Source organism: Salvia splendens, chromosome 15, assembly GCF_004379255.2.
Source record: "Salvia splendens isolate huo1 chromosome 15, SspV2, whole genome shotgun sequence".
Taxonomy (NCBI): domain Eukaryota; kingdom Viridiplantae; phylum Streptophyta; class Magnoliopsida; order Lamiales; family Lamiaceae; genus Salvia; species Salvia splendens.
This window is the reverse complement of record NC_056046.1, coordinates 16,794,578-16,813,160: the sequence shown is the minus strand read 5'-3', so window position 1 is coordinate 16,813,160 and position 18,583 is coordinate 16,794,578. Positions and strand designations below refer to the sequence as shown.

Genomic DNA, 18,583 nt, shown 5'->3' with positions numbered 1-18,583 from the left:
ATTGGTTGTGGGTAATGGTTATGGGTATACCAGAATCCAAAAATTAGTTAAAAAATAGAAATATTATCATTCAACCTTAATTATTAGTAATTTGGCAAAATTAAAAGTACTCCGTATACAATTATATGCAAAAACCTACATACAAGGTCATGGAAATGGAAGACGATGTTAAACTCTCTGGTGTTTCATGCAAATGACTCTCATATTGAGACCACGTTTACACTGGCACGGTGCCCTTCTGTGGAGACACAAGGAGAATATAATTGGACAAAGTTTCTGTTCGCGATGCTCTTTTGTTGTGTCGTGGTCAAGATGGATTTTAACCGTGTGGAGTTGATACGAGACCTGTCTTCTATATCAACGGTTAAAAAAAAACTACATGGAAATTTCGGACAACCTTATCAACAACAATCAACTTGAGCATCATTAATCATTGTTTATTAGTGGATTGCTGTATTAATACACAAAAATCAACATCTTTCACCTACTCATCTATTTCATTTATTCAAGACTTTCATTAGCAAATATGGCAATGGTCATAGTATTGATTAAATTTCTTTTGGACACATTATTAGTTATATTAAATTATTAATAGAGTTAAGAGTTGACATTGTGTAGAACCAAAATTGAGATCCCATCAAATTCATGTCCAACATCATTCATAGAAACTTTCTATGTTTGCATTACACCGTGTTCGAGAATCAACTATAGAAAACATCCAACACCATCACTCCCATCCAATTTCTCTAAAAAAAGGATCTTATGCAGCTCTTGTTTCTCTCATGAAGATTATCCATCAGATCGAGCATCATCCTTCCCTTCCAATTTCAATGGGAAAAAACAAGTGAAATCTCTCACTAAAATAGTTGCGTTGTTCCAGGAATTTCTCGAAGGTTACAAGTCTCCTTATGCTGACGGCGATGAAGCAGATCCGTTGGAGACGCGCATCTCTATTGCAGTTTATGCGGCTGAAGATGTCATCGAATCTCACATTGTGGATCAAATTATTCCTGGACTCTATCTAGATAAAAGGGATCGGATTGGGTTCTTCAATTGCTTTCGAGGTCTAAAGGAGCATGTAGAATTATGGTTCATATGCAAGAGGCCCAACTGTGTTAGTCCCGGGCCCAATATTCACTGCCCATCTATGCTGACCCAGCTCCTAACCCTAGTTGCGTGTCAGTGTGTGATTGGGTGTTGTTTCTCTTTCATATATATATACTCCCTCTCTTCTGAACCGCCTCACTTTTTACTCTCATTCTCACTCTCTACTCTCTCGGTGTAACTGCTTCTTCTTCCTTACAATCTAGGGTTTCTTCCCTGAGATTGGGTTGTCTTCTCTCTGTGAAAGCTTGAGAGATCTTACCTCTTCTTTTGTCTCTGGCGTGAGTGCAAGGTGTGAGGTAGTGTGAGGCTGTGTGTGGACACCTTTGGTTTCTGGTCTTGTCACTTAGACTAGTTGTTGGCTTCTGGTTGGAAGGAGATCATCCGAGAGTTGAGTGTTGTTGTTGTAGCCGGTGTGAAGCGGTTGGCTGAGTATATGGTATGCGGTGGTGGATCTAGGGCCGGTGTGACTTGCCTTGATTGACTGCGGTCAATCTGTGTTCTCCCTTGGTGCAAATCGGAGTTGGCTGGATAGTTGAGGGCCGTTTATATAGATCTGTGTAGTTGTATCTGGTGCAACTTGAGCCACATCAAAACTTTGTTTTCTCCGTTTATCTTTGATTCTATTTGATTACTTTATTGCTTTGATAATTGTCTTGAAGTTACTAATCCTTTACTTAGTGTTTCAGGATTGTCTTCTTGGGGTACCCTGAAGGGGTTAAAGGGTACAGGGTTTGGCTTAGAGATGAGCCAGGGTTCAGAGTTGCTATTAGCAGAAATGTTATCTTTAATGAGTCTGAGTTTCCTTGTCTCTCTAATTCTGCTACCTCTGAGGCTTCAGACTCCACTGGTGAGGTGGAGGTAACTTCAAGTGAGGTAGAGGTGACATCAAGTGAGGTGGAGAGGCCTCTGATCCAGGAGCTGGTTCCTACTCCAGATCACCCTCAACCTGTTATTGAAGATGCAGATATCAACAATCCAATCCTCCAATTAGGGAACAAGTTCCAGTTTCTAATGATCAATGTGTAGCCCCACAACATGATCTGACTGATTACATTTTGTGTAGGGACAGGGAAAGAAGAACAGTCAACAAGCCTATGAGACTTGCTGATGAAATGAACTTGGTTGCCATGGCCTTTAATGTACATGAAGCTGATGGGGATGAGCCTCAGTCATACAAACAGGCTCTCAAGTCAATGTTTTACCCCAAATGGCTCTTAGCTATGGAAGAAGAGATGAAGTCTTTGATTTATAATAAGACTTGGATTCTTGTTCCTGAACCTACTGATTGTACTATTGTTGAGTGTAGATGGCTATTCAAGTTGAAACAGGAGGTCAATGGCCCTAGGTACAAGGCCAGACTTGTAGCCAAAGGGTTCACTCAACAAGATGGGGTGGATTACACTGAGATCTTTGCCCCTGTGGTGAAATTTACAACTGTGCGGTTGTTACTTGCGTTGTGTGATATTTTCAACTGGGAACTCAAGAAAATGGATGTCAAGACAACCTTCCTGCATGGTGATCTTTACAAGCCCATATACATGAGGCAGCCTGAGGGATTTGTGGATCCTAAATTCCCTAACCATGTTTGTCAATTGAAGAAATCTCTATATGGTTTGAAACAATCACCAAGTAGATGGAACATCAAGTTTGATCAATGCATGCAATCCTTTGGTTTCATTAGGAGTGCTTTTGATCACTGTTTATATTATAAAAATCTTGATTATGCTCCTACTTTTCTTCTCTTGTATGTTGATGATATGCTTATCATGAGTCCTAGTCTTAATACTGTTAAACATGTGCAGGATATGCTTTGTTCTAACTTTGATATGAAGGACTTAGAAGATGCACAGAAGATTCTGGGAATTGGTATTGTTAGAGACATAAAGAACTCCCAGATGACTTTGCACCAGAGTTCCTATGTGAAGAAAATATTAAGCAAGTTTAGTATGGCTGATGCTAAGCCATGTACTGTTCCTTTGGAAGCTCACTTTGTTCTTAGTAAAGATCAGTGTCTTAAGAATGAAGATAGGTTAAGAAAATGAAGAACATTCCATACTCTAATGCCATAGGATCAGTGATGTATCTGATGGTGAGTACAAGGCCAGACATAGCCTACTCCATCTCTTGCCTATCAAGATACATGTCCAATCCAGGACCACCTCACTGGGAAGCCTTGAAATGGCTGCTCAGATATCTTAAGCATACTGCCCATTATGGTTTACATTTTTCTAAATATTCAGATATGACTAATCTGTGTGGTTTTGTAGACTCAAATTATGCTAATGATAGGGACAAGAGGAAGTCAACAACATCTTATGTCTTCACTCTAGGTGGTTCTTGTGTAAGCTGGAAGTCACAATTGCAACATATTGTGGTTCTCTCTACTACTGAGTCAGAGTACATTGCTATCACTGAAGCAATGAAAGAGGCCCTCTGGTTAAAAGGGGTTGTGAGTGAACTGAGGTTCCTCAAGCAGCCCATTGTTGTATACTCTGACAGCCAGTCAACTATTCAAGTGTGCAAGAATCTTGTGTTTCATGACAGGACAAAGCACATTGATGTCAGGTTTCACTTCATCCGAGATGTTGTGGAGAAAGGTGAAGTATTGCTAGAGAAAATTCACACAGACTCCAATCCAACAGATATAGGTAAATCTGGTACTCAGGTTGAATTTCCTTTGATTGTGTTGTTTACTTTGTTTGGTTTTCCTTGCAAAGGTTTTAAAACCCAATCTGTGGGATTGATGCTTACTAATGTCTGAAGACATTGTAGGCATCTTCTTGGCAATGATAAAATACACATGATCAAGTCCAAGTCTTCTCCTGATAAGGCCCAAGGTAGAGAATGTAGAATTATGGTCAATATGCAGGAGTCCCAAGTGTGTTAGTCCCGGGCCCAATATCCACTGTCCATCTATGCTGACCCAACTCCTAACCCTAGCTACGTGTCAGTGTGTGATTGGGTGTTGTTTATATATATATATATATATATATATATATATATATACTCCATCTCTTCTGAACCGCCTCACTTTTTACTCTCATTCTTACTCTCTATTCTCTCGGTGTAACTGCTTCTTCTTCCTTACAATCTAGGGTTTCTTCCCTGAGATTGGGTTGCCTTCTCTCTGTGAAAGCTTGAGAGATATTACCTCTTCCTTTGTCTCTGGCGTGAGTGCAAGGTGTGAGGTAGTGTGAGGCTGTGTGTGGAAACCTCTGGTTTCTGGTCTTGTCACTTAGACTAGTTGTTGGTTTCTGGTTGGAAGGAGATCCTCCGAGAGTTGAGTGTTGTTGTTGTTGTTGTAGCCGGTGTGAAGCGGTTGGCTGAGTATATGGTGTGCGGTGGTGGATCTAGGGTTCCGGTGTGACTTGCCTTGATTGACTGCGGTCAATCTGTGTTCTCCCTTGGTGCAAATCGGAGTTGGCTGGATAGTTGAGGGCCGGTTATATAGATCTGTGTAGTTGTACCTGGTGCAACTTGAGCCACATCAAAACTTTGTTTTCTCCGTTTATCTTTGATTCTATTCGATTACTTTACTACTTTGATAATTGTCTTGAAGTTACTAATCCTTTACTTAGTGTTTCAGGATTGTTTGCTACAACTTGCAGCTCTAGTAATAGTTTTTGTATCAGATCTGTAATATGAGGGTTGATCTCCTCAGAATTGTATTAGCTATACCCAGATTATATCAAGCCTTCGGCTGATCTATATCTAACCGAGCCCAAAAATTATGGCCCAAAAAAAATCACTTCAACAGACTTGTATAAGAGTCTGGTGAAGGTGATAAAAGATTTGGATTTGATCAAGAAAGAAGTGATTGCGATCGTTGCAGTCAAAGATCAGCTGCAGAGACAAGTCTCTACATCGGCTAGTTTCTCAACATCTTCGAATAAGTTGATGTCGTGTTTTAACTCATGGAGATCGTTGCAATCAAATATGGAAATTGTTGCAGTCAAATATCAGCCAAGGAGACAAGTCTCAACATCTGTTGGTTCCTCCTCTAGGCTGAACAACACAACCATGGTGGGCTCTGATGATGTGATGCTTCAGCTCATGGAGAACCTCACTTATGGAGAACCGGGTCGCCAAGTCATTCCAATAGTAGGAATGGCAGGAATTGGTAAGACCACTCTTGCCACTAATGTTTATGCAAAACCACGTATTGCTCACCATTTTGATATATGTGATTGGGTTACAATTTCTCAACAATATAACACACAAGAACTTCTTTCTAAAATTCTATCTCAAGTCAATAAGGAAGAGAAAGAACGGGTGAGTAAAATAAACGAAGATGAAATTGGATTGCTACTCCACAAACATTTATCGTATAGGAGATATCTAATTGTACTGGATGATATGTGGACTATTGAGGCATGGGAGGAGATACAATGCTATTTTCCTGACTATGGTAATGGTAGTCGGATAGTTGTCACAACTAGGTTATCGAATTTGGGATCTCAATTGGATAGCAATTTTGGCATTGAAATAAAATTTATGGATGATGAAAGTAGTTGGGATTTGTTCTGCAAAATTGTGTTTAGGGAAAAAAATCGCCCGTTGGAATTGGAGCAGATTGGAAAGAAGATTGTAAAGAGTTGCAGAGGACTTCCATTATCAATTGTTGTGATGGGAGGTCTTTTGGAAAAATTGGAACGAACTGAAGAATGTTGGGAATCACTAGTGAATTCACAGAATAATGAACATTGCTTGAAAATATTGAAGTTGAGCTACAAACATTTCCCCGTGTATCTTAAGCCGTGCTTTCTATATATGGGAACATATGAGGAGGATAGTCAGATTCGAGTCTTAACAATAATCAAGATATGGGTTTCCGAAGGATTTTTAAAACCAACGAGCGGCAAGGGATTGGAAACAATTGCAAGGGAGTATTTAGACGAACTAGTTGATAGAAATCTAGTTCTTGTTTACAAGTTTGGGAAAACTGGAAATATGAAGTACTGCAAAATCCATGATTTGTTTAGAGACCTTTGCTTGAGAGAAGCTCGAAAAGAGAGGTTTTATCATGTGGTTGGGAAGCTTAGTCCTCAAGGCACGTGTAGCCAACGGCGTGTAGTTATTCCAAGAAGAATTTCAAAGAAGGAAGTCATTGATTCCATGATATCCACATCATATTCCCATTCTTGTATAAGTGATCGTAAAATAGTTCCAATGTTATATCAGACTTACGATTATTGAGGACATTAAAAGCATGATGAAGATTTCTATGGAGGATATGCATATACCATGGGGAAATTGTATGGATTAGTTAATTTAAGGCTTCTTATTTTTATTGCTCATAGGTTGTTTGACCAAATTCCTTCTTCAATTAATCTCTTATGGAGTCTTGAGACAATAATTGTGTCTAGTCCTGAAATAGAAGTTAATGTACCAGTTGAAATTTGGAAAATACCTCAACTTAGGCATGTTTATTTCCATCTCATGTTTGGAAGACTGCATCTCCCAGATATACAGAGTGACAGTATTGTCATTATGGAGAATCTACAAACCCTCAAAGGAGTAAAGAATTTCAAGTTTGATGAGATGATGGTTCGTAGAATTCCCAATATCAGGAAATTGAGAGTAATTGAGGATATTGGCTCTCGCGATGATGACTATTGTGTCCACAACATCAAACGTCTGCAAAAGCTGGAATCTCTTCATTGCTATTGCAACAGTGGTTTTTCACGAAAGCTTACCTTTCCACACTCTCTCAAGAGTCTTAACTCTTTCAATCAACGATGGTAGAATGGAAGATATATTGGAAAAGTTAAGTAGATTACCTCTTCTTCAAAAGCTCAAGCTATATGATGGACATTTCACAACAGGCAAATGGGAAACAATGGAAGGCCAGTTCCTCAGTCTCAAATATTTGTCACTTTCATACTGTCATAAATTGGAATGTTGGATGATGGAGAGCTCCCACTTCCCATGCCTCGAGCACGTTCATCTTTTTAACTTGACAGATTTGAAGGAGATACCTGTAGAATTTGGTGGAATTCCGACACTGAAATCCGTGGTCTTAGAATTTTGCAGCGAATCAGCAGTAAAGAGTGCAAAGAGAATGGTAGAGGAACAAGAGGAATTACAAGGAGAAGAAGAACTATCCTTTAAAGTTGCAGTTAGGCTCGGAGCAGAGAACCAAGAGCTGCAAAGCTTAGCAAATCCCAACTTTCAAGTCACTGCACGCTAGCTAGTGACTGGTAGGTTACCTTTGATTGTCAATAATAATTAATCAGTTGTTTTGTGTTGTTTGTGTTTGGTTCATGGGATTGAATCTCATGACTTAATCTCATGGGATAGTCATTGGAAAATTAGTCGTAGTCAACCCCCTCCTATTAAATAATCTCACAACTTAATCGTAGATTATATTTTGCTACTATTTTATCTAGTAAACCAAACACCACCTTAGAGCATTCTTCAAAGAAAGATGTAAATAAAGAGGTAGATAAAAACAACAATTGAATTGACCATTATGTAAATCAAACCAATTATCTTCGATCCTATCATTACCCTTTCGATGCAAATCAAAACTTTTGATGTCGTGATCAGCCATAATGTATTTACCATTCACCCATAGCCACTCTAAAATTTGACCTATTCATACAATTTATGATTTCAACAAGAGTAAAGGTCAATTTTTGTACTAAGTATATGACCAAAATACGAATTTAGTCCAAAACATTTACTTTTTGAAAAACAGGTTCATAACAAATGAAATCCTTGTCGGAGTGGCCCTTTTTACGGTTCCGTAAAAAAACTTACGGTCATGACACTGTGCTATTAGCGTTGACCATTAGTTTTTGACAGAACCGTCCAAAAAATGACTACTTCGGCGACATTTTCATTTGTTATGGACCCGTTTTCTAAAAAGTGAATGTTTTGGGTCAAATTCGTATTTTGGTTATATATTTAGGACTAAAATTAAATTTTACTCTTTCAATAAAAGTGATGTTAAGTAGGTAGTCAGTCTTAGTCCACAATTTATCGTAAAATTTAGTAATTAGTAAAAAATATTAACTTCAAATAATTATCAACATTGAAGCATATGCAAGTGAAATATAGCTAGGGATGTCAATCGGGCCGGCCCACCGGGTTGCGGGTCAATCGGGTGCGGGCTAATCGGGTTGATATTTTTTCGGGTTATAAAAGTTCAGCCCTAACCCTAAACGCTCGGGTTTCGGGCTGGCCCAGCGGGTTAATCAGGTTGCTACCGATAAAATTAACATGCTATCAATCCAATAAATAATGACAAAAATTAGTTATATTTATAAAATATAAATATTTAATTATGATAAATTTGAGATATATACTTAAACTTAAACACAAACATGATCAAATACTAATATTTGAGATTTGTGTAAAATAAAATATAAATTTAAATATTTTAAAGCATGTTTTAAACATGTTTTACAAATTTAAATATTTGTTAATGAATTAGAAGTTTCTAATTTATTTATTTATTATTATATTAATAAAAATTTAATATATAATTTATATAGTTAATACAAAATTGAATGTTATTTTTTTAGTTATCTATATTATAAAAATAATTAATGAAATTGTCCAATTAGGAGTCAAACAAATAGAATAATAGAAATTTTATCGGGTTTTCGGGTCTGACCCTAACAGGTTGCGGGTTAATCGGGTCTTAGTTTTATCGAGCTAGAAAATTTCAACCCTAACCCTATAAATTTGGCTGGTTATTCGGGTCAGCCCACGGATTGCGGGCTGCATTGACATCCCTAAATATAGCAACAAATATATTTAGTGCGAAGACTTAATTTCTATTATGCTGACTAATTGTGGAAAAGTTCATTAGAGTAGAAGTATATTCGATGCGATGACTTGATGATTCTAATCCAGACTAATTGTTGATTCGACAAAATTTATTGCAACCCCTCGAATATGCCAAAATCCCAATATTCAGTTTCCGTTTCCGGAATCAAATGCTTATAACTTTACAATACATTGAAATGATTACCTGCATAAATTATGCTTAAGGTTATTAACTTATTATTCAATTTGCAAGAGTTAGTCTATTAAAGATACGTTTCAGTGTTCCAAATAATCTTTTTGAAAGTTATATTGGGAAAAGACAAATGGATGTAATCAATTATCAATATGCAATAGAACATGTAATAGTAACATGTATGTAAGACGGTTTATCATTAATATTTTTTACTTTCACTATTAAAATATTTCAATACCTTCAATAAACGAATCAAATTGCCTCAACAAAGAAGTTATTGGAAACTTGGAATATCAAAATTTAAATCCATATTTATTACTGTTATTATGATTATTATTATTCTGATTATATAAACTACTAGTAATTCTCAATAGTAAAATCCAGTATATTACATGCATACAGATTAGTGAATTACTCACCATAAATCCTTGAATATTTTATTTAATCGAGCCCGAAATTTTAAATGGCACTTCCACCATTGACCCGAATAATCTGCCCGTTTACCCACTGACCCGCATCAGTTGCCAGAAACCCAACCACCGGCGCCACGTCATCCGTCTCTCCAAGCCGCCCAAACGGGCACTCTGCCACCGCCTTCTCTATCGCCTCCTCCGACTTTCCGGCGAAAAACATGTCCGTCGCCACCGCTCCCGGTGCCACAGCGTTCGCAGTTATCCCCGTCCCCTTCAGTTCCTTCGCCAAAATCTTCACCATCGCCTCCACCGCCGCCTTCGACGCCGCGTAAGCCACATAACCTGGCTTCAGCGACGCCACCACCGAGGTAGACAAGCATATGATCCTACCCCCACCGCCGCGCTTTATCCTGTCAACGATCGGTTCAATTTCCATCTCAATCGAACGAATCAATCAATCAACACAGTTAAAATCCAAAACTCACAGCGATCGATCGATCAATCGGTTACCTGTTGGCAGCTTCTTTGCAGCACAGGAAGGCGCCTCGCGTGTTGATTGCGATGGTTTTGTCGAAATCGTGGACGTCGGTGCCGGCGAGCGAGGGGTATTTCGGATCCAGCACGCCGGCCGAGTTGACGAGGATGTGAATCTCTGAGTAGAAGGTCGATTCCGCGGCGTCGAAGAGCGATTTGACCTGCTCCGGAACGGAGATATCGGCTTGGAAGGTGGCAGCGCGGACGTCGGAGGCTGAATTGATTTCGGCGGCAAGGGAATCAGCGAGGGCGGAGTTGGAGGAGTAGTTGATGAGAACTCTGGCCCCGAGGGAAGCTAAGTGGAGAGCAATGGCGCGGCCGATTCCACGTGAAGCGCCGGTGACGATAGCGACTCTATCCTTGAGTGGTTGCGTGTTAGCCATGGAATTCAAACTGAGTGAGTAGTGATACTGAGACGTGTGACCCTGATTTCTGCGGCAGTAGCAATCAATTAAATTGAATCAGAATCAGTATCAGTATCAGTATCATTAGGGCTAGGTAAACTGTTCTTCGGTAATCGATTAATCAATAATTGACTCTATCTCTGTAATCGATTAACCGATAATTGAGCCAAAACCAGTCGATTATTAGTTAACTGATAACCAAAATTAACAGTGCTTGATTTTATTCCAGTTATGTTTTGAATAAAGTTGGTTATCAGTTTTAACCTAGGGAAAAAAAAGTAAGAGAGAAGGAAAAAAAAAGTAAGAAATGAGTAGTATTAGTGAAATGCGTGAGTTCATATTATTAGTAATGTTTAATTGCGTTAGGGAGCAAATGTGAGATCTTTTTCAAACTTGGTCTATTTTTCGTCGACGGAGGGAGTATTAACCTTTAAGTGAGCAATTTTTCCAATCTGCCCTAAATACAAATTTTTTTGGTAGATTTTGATCCTAGGTGGCTAGCCATGAAATCTATGTGGCTTAGTCTAATTTATTCATGAAGCGACGTCGCTCTGATACTCTAATTCTTGAATTCGTCAATGGATAATATATATGCCTAATATGTTACAAATATGTCTTGTAGATCTATTGGGGTTAAAGTTTGTGATTTTCAAGATCACTTTTAAAAGTTCATAGAAAATACCAGAATTTGCTTAACGGATTTTCAAGACCAATGTTTCTTCTTTTCTTTTATTAATTTATTCAAAATTGTAGTATGAAGTTATCTTTAGGCGTTACTAACATGACCAATATGAAAACCAATTATAAGTTGGATGATAAAAACCTTGAAATTGAAGAAAGAAAACTGACTGCAAAATATTGGATTGAGAAAGATTTACAAATTTTAACAAAGAAAAAAAAAAGTAAACAAAAAGTAAAAAAAGTTTTAAATAAATACAGTTTTAGTTAAGTTTCTATTACCAATTTTAAAATATGTTAAATATATTATTTTTATAAAACATCTAAGATTTTAATTCTTTACAGGAAATTTGAATTTAAAATGAACTAAACAATAGTATAAAAATGAACTATAGTTAATTTTAAAATCTGAATTAAATAGACGCAATGATATTTCTACTAAGGTTTTGAATATAGTACTACTTAATATATTTGAGGCCCATAGTAATACGGGCTAAAGAGCTATAGACAAAGTGGCCCAACCCAATAACTCCTCTTAAAACCTGCGATTAGGGTTTGTATCCCTCTCTATTCAGCTCGCTGCTCTCTGCAATAACCCAACGCCGTCGACATTCCTCAAGGTTTTACTCTTATCTCTCTTGCTTTCACGCTACTAATTTCCATTTTGTATGCTCAAAAGTATCGATTTTGACGAGACCAGGTGAATCGGGAAGAAATGGCGGAAGCTGTCGTAGCTGCTGTTGCTCCTCCTGTGATCGAGGAGGACAAGATTCACACCGGCGTTTTGCTCTTCAACCGTTGGACCTATGACGAAGTCCAGGTCATTCGTTGTTTAACAATGTCCTCGCTCCTCCTTGTCTATTTACTCCACTTCTTTTGTGCTTTTGTTTGGCTTTATGCATTTATCGTGCAAATTTGCTTTCGATTGTTTGACCTCTATCTCTTAGTCACATTAGGAATTGTTATTCGATTTAGTTATTCAAAGGAATAGGAATATTAGGATGGAATTAAATGTCATTCATAAACCTTAATTTTTTGGAATTAATTCCATCCCTGGATAATTTTAGAATTAATTCCACTATTTTGGAATGTTTATATAGTCAATATATCCATAAAAAAACTAGCTTCTGGTATGGACTCTTGCTCTACATGAAATTCCTTTCAGTTATTGATTAATTCATTTGCTTGTGCTCATTTATCTCCTACAGATCAGTGATATCTCTGTGGAAGATTACATCACTGCCACTGCAGCCAAGCATCCCACCTTCATGCCTCACACGGCTGGAAGGTACCAAGCTAGACGCTTCAGGAAGGCTCAGTGCCCCATCATTGAGAGACTTACCAACTCTCTCATGATGCACGGCCGCAACAACGGAAAGAAGCTCATGGCTGTTAGGATTATTAAGCATGCCATGGAGATCATCCATTTGTTGACTGACCTCAACCCAATCCAAGTCATTGTTGATGCAGTTATCAACAGGTTTGCCAATTTCCTGCTCACACACATAACTTATCGATCAATTGGAAGCAGTTTGAGTATGTATGTATATCTTTGTCTATATTGTTTTAGCTCACCCGAACCTTATGTGCAGTGGGCCGAGGGAAGATGCTACCCGTATTGGGTCAGCTGGAGTGGTGAGAAGACAGGCTGTTGATATCTCTCCACTGCGTCGAGTCAATCAGGCTATTTATCTGCTCACCACTGGTGCTCGTGAGAGTTCCTTCAGAAACGTCAAGACTATTGCCGAGTGCCTTGCTGATGAACTAATCAATGCGGCCAAAGGTTCTTCAAACAGGTGAGCAACCCTCAATCTCAATCTCTATCTCATCACTTTTTGATTCTAATCTAATTTGTAAATTTGTTTGTATTGACAGCTACGCAATAAAGAAGAAGGATGAGATTGAGAGAGTTGCTAAGGCTAACCGTTAAGAGTGGAAGCATCAACAAAACATTTTCCTAGAATACATGCCGAACCAGAATTTATTTTTGTCTTTAATGTTCATTTTTGTTGAGATATTAGAACTTATTTTTATGTTCTTGCATATCTTTCATCAAGTATAATTTGGGTTCGTTTTAAGGTGTTGGCAAGCAAGGAATTTGATGCAGTTGGTTTGAGTTATCATATCTTTAATGTGGACAACCTTTTAGTTTCACTTAATTAGTTGAATAAGGGAACACAGAAGTGAGATGTGAGTATAACATAAGTTGAGATATAATACAGGTTCCATAGATAAAGCAGCAATATTAGCATAAGTAACACGCAACATGGTGCTACATTTACGACAGAATATGCATTCACGCAACACCAAGATGCAAACAATAGCACACTAACAGTTCAGTAGTTACGCTTGCAACGCAACTGGACAATGTTTTTTCTCTTTATCTCTACTTGAAAATGAATCACCGGAATTTGAAAGGAGTTGACAAAGAACTGAAGAAAAAAACAGATTTGCTGATAAACGATTGGATCTATCCAGAGCTTTTAATAATCTTCTCCTCCTTCCTCCTCTTCCACATCTTCGGAAGCCACTTCCTCGTAGTCCCTTTCAAGGGCAGCAAGATCCTCACGTGCTTCTGAGAATTCACCTTCCTCCATACCTTCACCCACATACCAGTGCACAAATGCTCGCTTGGAATACATAAGATCGAATTTGTGGTTGATTCGGGAGAAAACTTCAGCTACAGCTGTGTTGTTGCTGATCATGCACACTGCGCGCTTCACCTGTGCAAGATCACCCCCTGGCACCACTGTCGGTGCCTGGTAATTGATGCCGCATTTGAAACCAGTTGGGCACCTGCAAACATCGAGTGTTGTTTTTTGACCCATTTTAGCAAAAATCACCCATCACCCTAAGTGCAACACAAATCATAATCATTTGGAAATTTAATCTAGGAAATTACCAGTCAACAAATTGAATTGTCCTCTTTGTTTTGATAGTAGCAACAGCAGCATTAACATCCTTTGGAACAACATCGCCACGATACATCAAACAACATGCCATGTACTTCCCATGTCGTGGATCACACTTTGCCATCATACTCGAAGGTTCAAATACTGCATTTGTGATCTCAGGAACAGATATCTGCTCATGGTAAGCTTTAGCTGCGGAAATTACTGGTGCATAAGAGGAAAGCATGAAATGAATACGAGGGTAAGGCACAAGATTGGTTTGAAACTCAGTGATGTCCACATTAATGGCTCCATCAAATCGCAAGGAAGTGGTCAAGGATGAGATAACTTGTGAGATCAAGCGGTTTAGGTTTGTATAAGATGGCCTCTCAATGTCCAAGGATCTCCTGCAAATATCATATATAGCTTCATTGTCCAAAAGCACCACTACATCTGTATGTTCTAGAAGGGAGTGAGTGGACAAAACGCTGTTATAAGGCTCCACCACTGCAGTAGAAACCTGGAAGCACATGGATAATTATGTCAGTCCAATCTGAAAGAATCTGTTGGGGTATAAATGCACAGGCATCAGCTTGTAATTAAAAATTAATGATAACCACCAAAGGAAACAACAATTGCATGAGTGATCAATGATGCAAAATTCCAATCACAAACATTTTGGTAAATAAGTCAAGATGAATAACCTGGGGAGATGGGAATATACTAAAGCCAAGTTTCGATTTTTTTCCGTAATCTACAGACAAACGCTCGAGAAGCAGTGACCCCAGGCCAGAGCCAGTTCCACCACCAACAGCATTGAATACCAGAAAGCCCTGCAATCCAGTGCAGTTGTCTGCCAGCTTCCGGACTCGATCAAGGCATAGATCAATTATGTCTTTACCAACTGCAGTATGTTTTACAAATATACTGTATTTAACAAAAATCACAGCAGAGTTGGGCTAAAACAACACTTGATAAAAATTCATGAAACAAAATGTTACCAGTGTAATGTCCTCTTGCAAAGTTATTTGCCGCATCCTCCTTTCCAGAAATGAGCTGCTCGGGGTGAAAGAGTTGTCTGTACGTCCCAGTCCTAACTTCGTCGATAACAGTGGGTTCGAGATCAACAAAAATAGCACGAGGCACGTGCTTGCCACCACGCGTTTCGCTGAAGAAGGTGTTGAAGGAATCGTTTGCGACTCCAACAGATGTGTCACTGCACGTTACGAGCAACAATTTCATCACATATACAAGATAAAAAAAACAGAGACAATCGCATTACGCCAAAACAGAGTAGAATACAAAGAATTACGAACAGGATTAAAAAAACGAAGATCGCGCACAGCAATATACTCAAATAAGGTCAACTTACCATTGATCACATTCATAATGCAATTTAAGAAGTTATAGACCTAAGCAAACAGTAACGACAACGATCTCCACAGCGTGAAATGCAAGTTCATGAAGGAAATTGCCGCATACAAGCAAGTATTTAAGCCGAGACAAAAGCATGAGAAGCGAACTATCCGAAGTAAAACAAACAATTAAGCCGATCATTCATCATTTATAAGGATGCTGAAAACAGAGATTTGAGGATCTAAGAATTCCGAAGCGACAAAAATCATTGACTCGCAGCATGTAAAATAAAAAAAAGTAGAGAAAAAAAGTAAAATAAGAAACCTAGGCATCATTCCATCGGGCTGGATGCCGTGTTCGAGGCAATAAAGCTCCCAGCAAGAATTTCCGACCTGAATTCCGGCTTGACCGATGTGTATGCTTATGATCTCTCTCATCTCTCCGATAAGGATTCTCGCCTGGTTGTGGATAACCTTTCGATTATGTGCGGAGAGGAGAGAGAGAATTCTGTTACAGTTGTGGAAGAGAAGGAGAAATGAAATGCAGTCTACCTTGGTGGAGAGAGAGAGAGGGAAGGGGATTTTTGTCAAATGTGATGAAGGGAGGGGGGACCACAGGTTTTAGTGGGCCCATACAGCTGGCCATCCTGTGCTTTGCTGTTATCGTCTCTTGTACAACCGCACTATCCAATTGGGATATTATCATAATTTTATTATTATTAATATTACTACTATTATTATTTGCAGGCTGGCCTGCCCGATTTAATTATTTATTTATAGAAATTGTATCAATTTTATGAACTAAAGATGGGCCGACAATAATAGATAGTTGAATTATTAGCCAATAAAAGTTAATATGTTGGCGCTGTAAAATAAGAGTCATTGTTGCATTTAATAAACTAGTGTTACCATCTGTGCTATGTACGGGATAAAAAAATTTCAAAGAATGAAGATATATTTACAGCTAAATAGATTAAAATAAAGAATAAAGAGAAAATAATACTCCATCTGTTTCATAGTAGTGGAGGCATTTCTTTCCGGCACGGAGATTTAGAAAAAATGTGTTAAGTGAGTTAAGTAAAGGAAGAATAAAGTAGGAAATGAAAAAGGTAGAGAGATGAAGAGAGAATAAAATAAGAGAGAGTAAAGTAAGTGAGAAGAAATGTGTTGACTTTTACTAAAAAGGGAAATGACTCCACTATTATGGAACGTACCAAAATAGCAAAATGACTCTACTACTATGGAACGGAGGGAGTATAAAATATATTTCTTTTAAGAATATGAATTAATTAAATATAGTACTCCATTATTAAGATTATAAACAATTAAAAACATTATAAACAACAACAAGTAGATATTTGTAATTCTCTCAACCCAATATAATGAAACATTTCATCTTCAACATACTATTGAATTATACAATTTTAATACTATCAATTATAGGTGTAGTAACATACTTCATCCGTCCCACAAAAATATATGCATTTCATTTTCAGAAAGTTATCCCAATTTATTACTCTTATATATCAACTTATTTACTACTTATACCATCATTAAACACTACTAATAATGTGGGTTCCACTATTCACTAAGAGCATCCACAGTGGTGCGGAATTCCCCGCGAAATTCCCAAAAACACCTCCTGCCACGTCATAAGGAATTCCCACTGCACTGCCACGTCATAAGGAATTCTCACTGCACAGTGGCGGAATTCCCGAAGGAATTCCCACAATTTAAAAAATTCACAAATTAAACAATTTCCGGAAGTAAGAAATTTACGGAATTAAATAGTCGACACAAATAGGGAAAAATATTCCATTAATAAAAAAAAGAAAAGTACATTTCACCAAATTAAAAAAAATACATTTCAATAATGCTTCACCCCCACATCAACGACGACCCCTCTGCTGCCATACTTCTTCAATAATATCGTTCTGGAGTCGAACATGGGCTTATTTTTAGCGCATGTCGGCGAATGCACGGACTCGATCGATATCGTCGTGGGGTATCCCCATGCAGACATTGTCAGTGGCCACGCCGTGGCTTGGACCCGCAACATCAGCGTCCTCGTTGGTCCACTCAGTCAATGTTGGACCTTCATCTTCGACAATCATGTTGTGCATGATAATACATGCGTACATGATGTCGGCGATGCTGTCAATATACCACAGCCGTGCGGGACCCTTCACAGCCGCCCATCGACCCTGTAGCACTCCGAATGCCCACTCCACATCCTTGCGCGCTGCCTCCTGACGTTGCGCAAAGTATATCTTCTTTTCATCTGCTGGGCACCTGATCGTCATCACAAAGACGGGCCACATCGGGTATATCACATCCGCCAAATAATAGCTCATGTTGTGCTGGTTGCCGTTGGCGATGAAGTTGACGGCCGGACCGAAGCCCATGCACTGGTCGTTGAAAAGGGGCGACGACCTGGAGGACGTTGATGTCGTTGTTCGACCCGGCTACTCCAAAATATGCATGTCAAATCCACAGCCGGTAGTCAGCTACCACTTCAAGGATCATCGTGTGATTCTTGGCCTTGAAACCAGTAGTGTACATCCCTTTCCAGGCAGCAGGGCAGTTCTTCCATTCCCAGTGCATACAATCTATGCTGCCTAACATCCCCGGAAACTCGTGTTGATTCCCGTGCATATCCAGCAGAGCCTGACAATCTTCGGGGGTAGGCTTCCGAAGATACCTATCCCCGAAAATCTCTCTAACGCCCTGACAAAAATACTTCAGGCAATCGCGTGCAGTCGTCTCGCCGATGTGGAGGTACTCGTCGAACATGTCGGTCGAACCTCCGTATGCCAACTGCCTAATTGCGGCAGTGCACTTCTGAATTGGCGTGTGGCCGGGTTTACCAGCCGCATCCTCCCGCACCCTAAAATACCCGTATCGACGCTCCAAAGCGCCCACGATACGCATAAAGAGCGGCCGATGAATCTTAAACCGTCACCGGAATAGGTTCTCCCCAAACCGTGGCTCCGGCGCAAAGTAATCCTCGTACAACCGCCTGTGGGCAGCGAGGTGATCCCGGGAGACTAACGATGGATGGGTCGAGGCACCGCCGGCGCCGCGGCCGCTTGTTCCTCCCTCTCAGCGGCCTCCCGCACACGTGCGTGTATCATCCACATCATGTGTTCGTAATGCCCACCACCACCACTACCGGCCATTACGAATATATAAAAGAAATTTAGAGAGAGAGAAACTTGTTAATATAAATGGT

General features: G+C 39.2%; 4 protein-coding genes across 4 annotated transcripts; 2 read left to right on the top strand and 2 right to left on the bottom strand.

Moving 5' to 3' along the window:
* Window positions 1-3,184: 3,184 nt before the first annotated feature.
* Window positions 3,185-6,404, top strand: LOC121766775 (putative late blight resistance protein homolog R1B-19). Its single transcript, XM_042163024.1, has 4 exons — window positions 3,185-3,772; window positions 4,203-4,295; window positions 4,373-4,468; window positions 4,780-6,404. The coding sequence occupies exons 1-4, from the start codon at window positions 3,185-3,187 to the stop codon at window positions 6,301-6,303; spliced, it is 2,301 nt and encodes a 766-aa protein (XP_042018958.1). The 3' UTR covers window positions 6,304-6,404.
* Window positions 6,405-9,421: 3,017 nt separating this feature from the next.
* Window positions 9,422-10,504, bottom strand: LOC121767161 (NADPH-dependent aldehyde reductase-like protein, chloroplastic). Its single transcript, XM_042163369.1, has 2 exons — window positions 10,000-10,504; window positions 9,422-9,899 (listed from the first exon to the last, which is right to left on the bottom strand). The coding sequence occupies exons 1-2, from the start codon at window positions 10,404-10,406 to the stop codon at window positions 9,536-9,538; spliced, it is 771 nt and encodes a 256-aa protein (XP_042019303.1). The 5' UTR covers window positions 10,407-10,504; the 3' UTR covers window positions 9,422-9,535.
* A 1,116-nt stretch (window positions 10,505-11,620) lies between these two features.
* Window positions 11,621-13,183, top strand: LOC121768932 (40S ribosomal protein S5-like). Its single transcript, XM_042165542.1, has 5 exons — window positions 11,621-11,725; window positions 11,806-11,925; window positions 12,314-12,585; window positions 12,698-12,901; window positions 12,981-13,183. Exons 2-5 carry the CDS (start codon window positions 11,821-11,823, stop codon window positions 13,033-13,035), a joined length of 636 nt encoding a protein of 211 aa, XP_042021476.1. The 5' UTR covers window positions 11,621-11,725; window positions 11,806-11,820; the 3' UTR covers window positions 13,036-13,183.
* A 150-nt stretch (window positions 13,184-13,333) lies between these two features.
* LOC121768931 (tubulin alpha-5 chain-like) lies at window positions 13,334-15,919 on the bottom strand. Its single transcript, XM_042165541.1, has 5 exons — window positions 15,677-15,919; window positions 14,998-15,212; window positions 14,701-14,900; window positions 14,008-14,516; window positions 13,334-13,901 (listed from the first exon to the last, which is right to left on the bottom strand). The coding sequence occupies exons 1-5, from the start codon at window positions 15,787-15,789 to the stop codon at window positions 13,589-13,591; spliced, it is 1,350 nt and encodes a 449-aa protein (XP_042021475.1). The 5' UTR covers window positions 15,790-15,919; the 3' UTR covers window positions 13,334-13,588.
* Window positions 15,920-18,583: the final 2,664 nt, after the last annotated feature.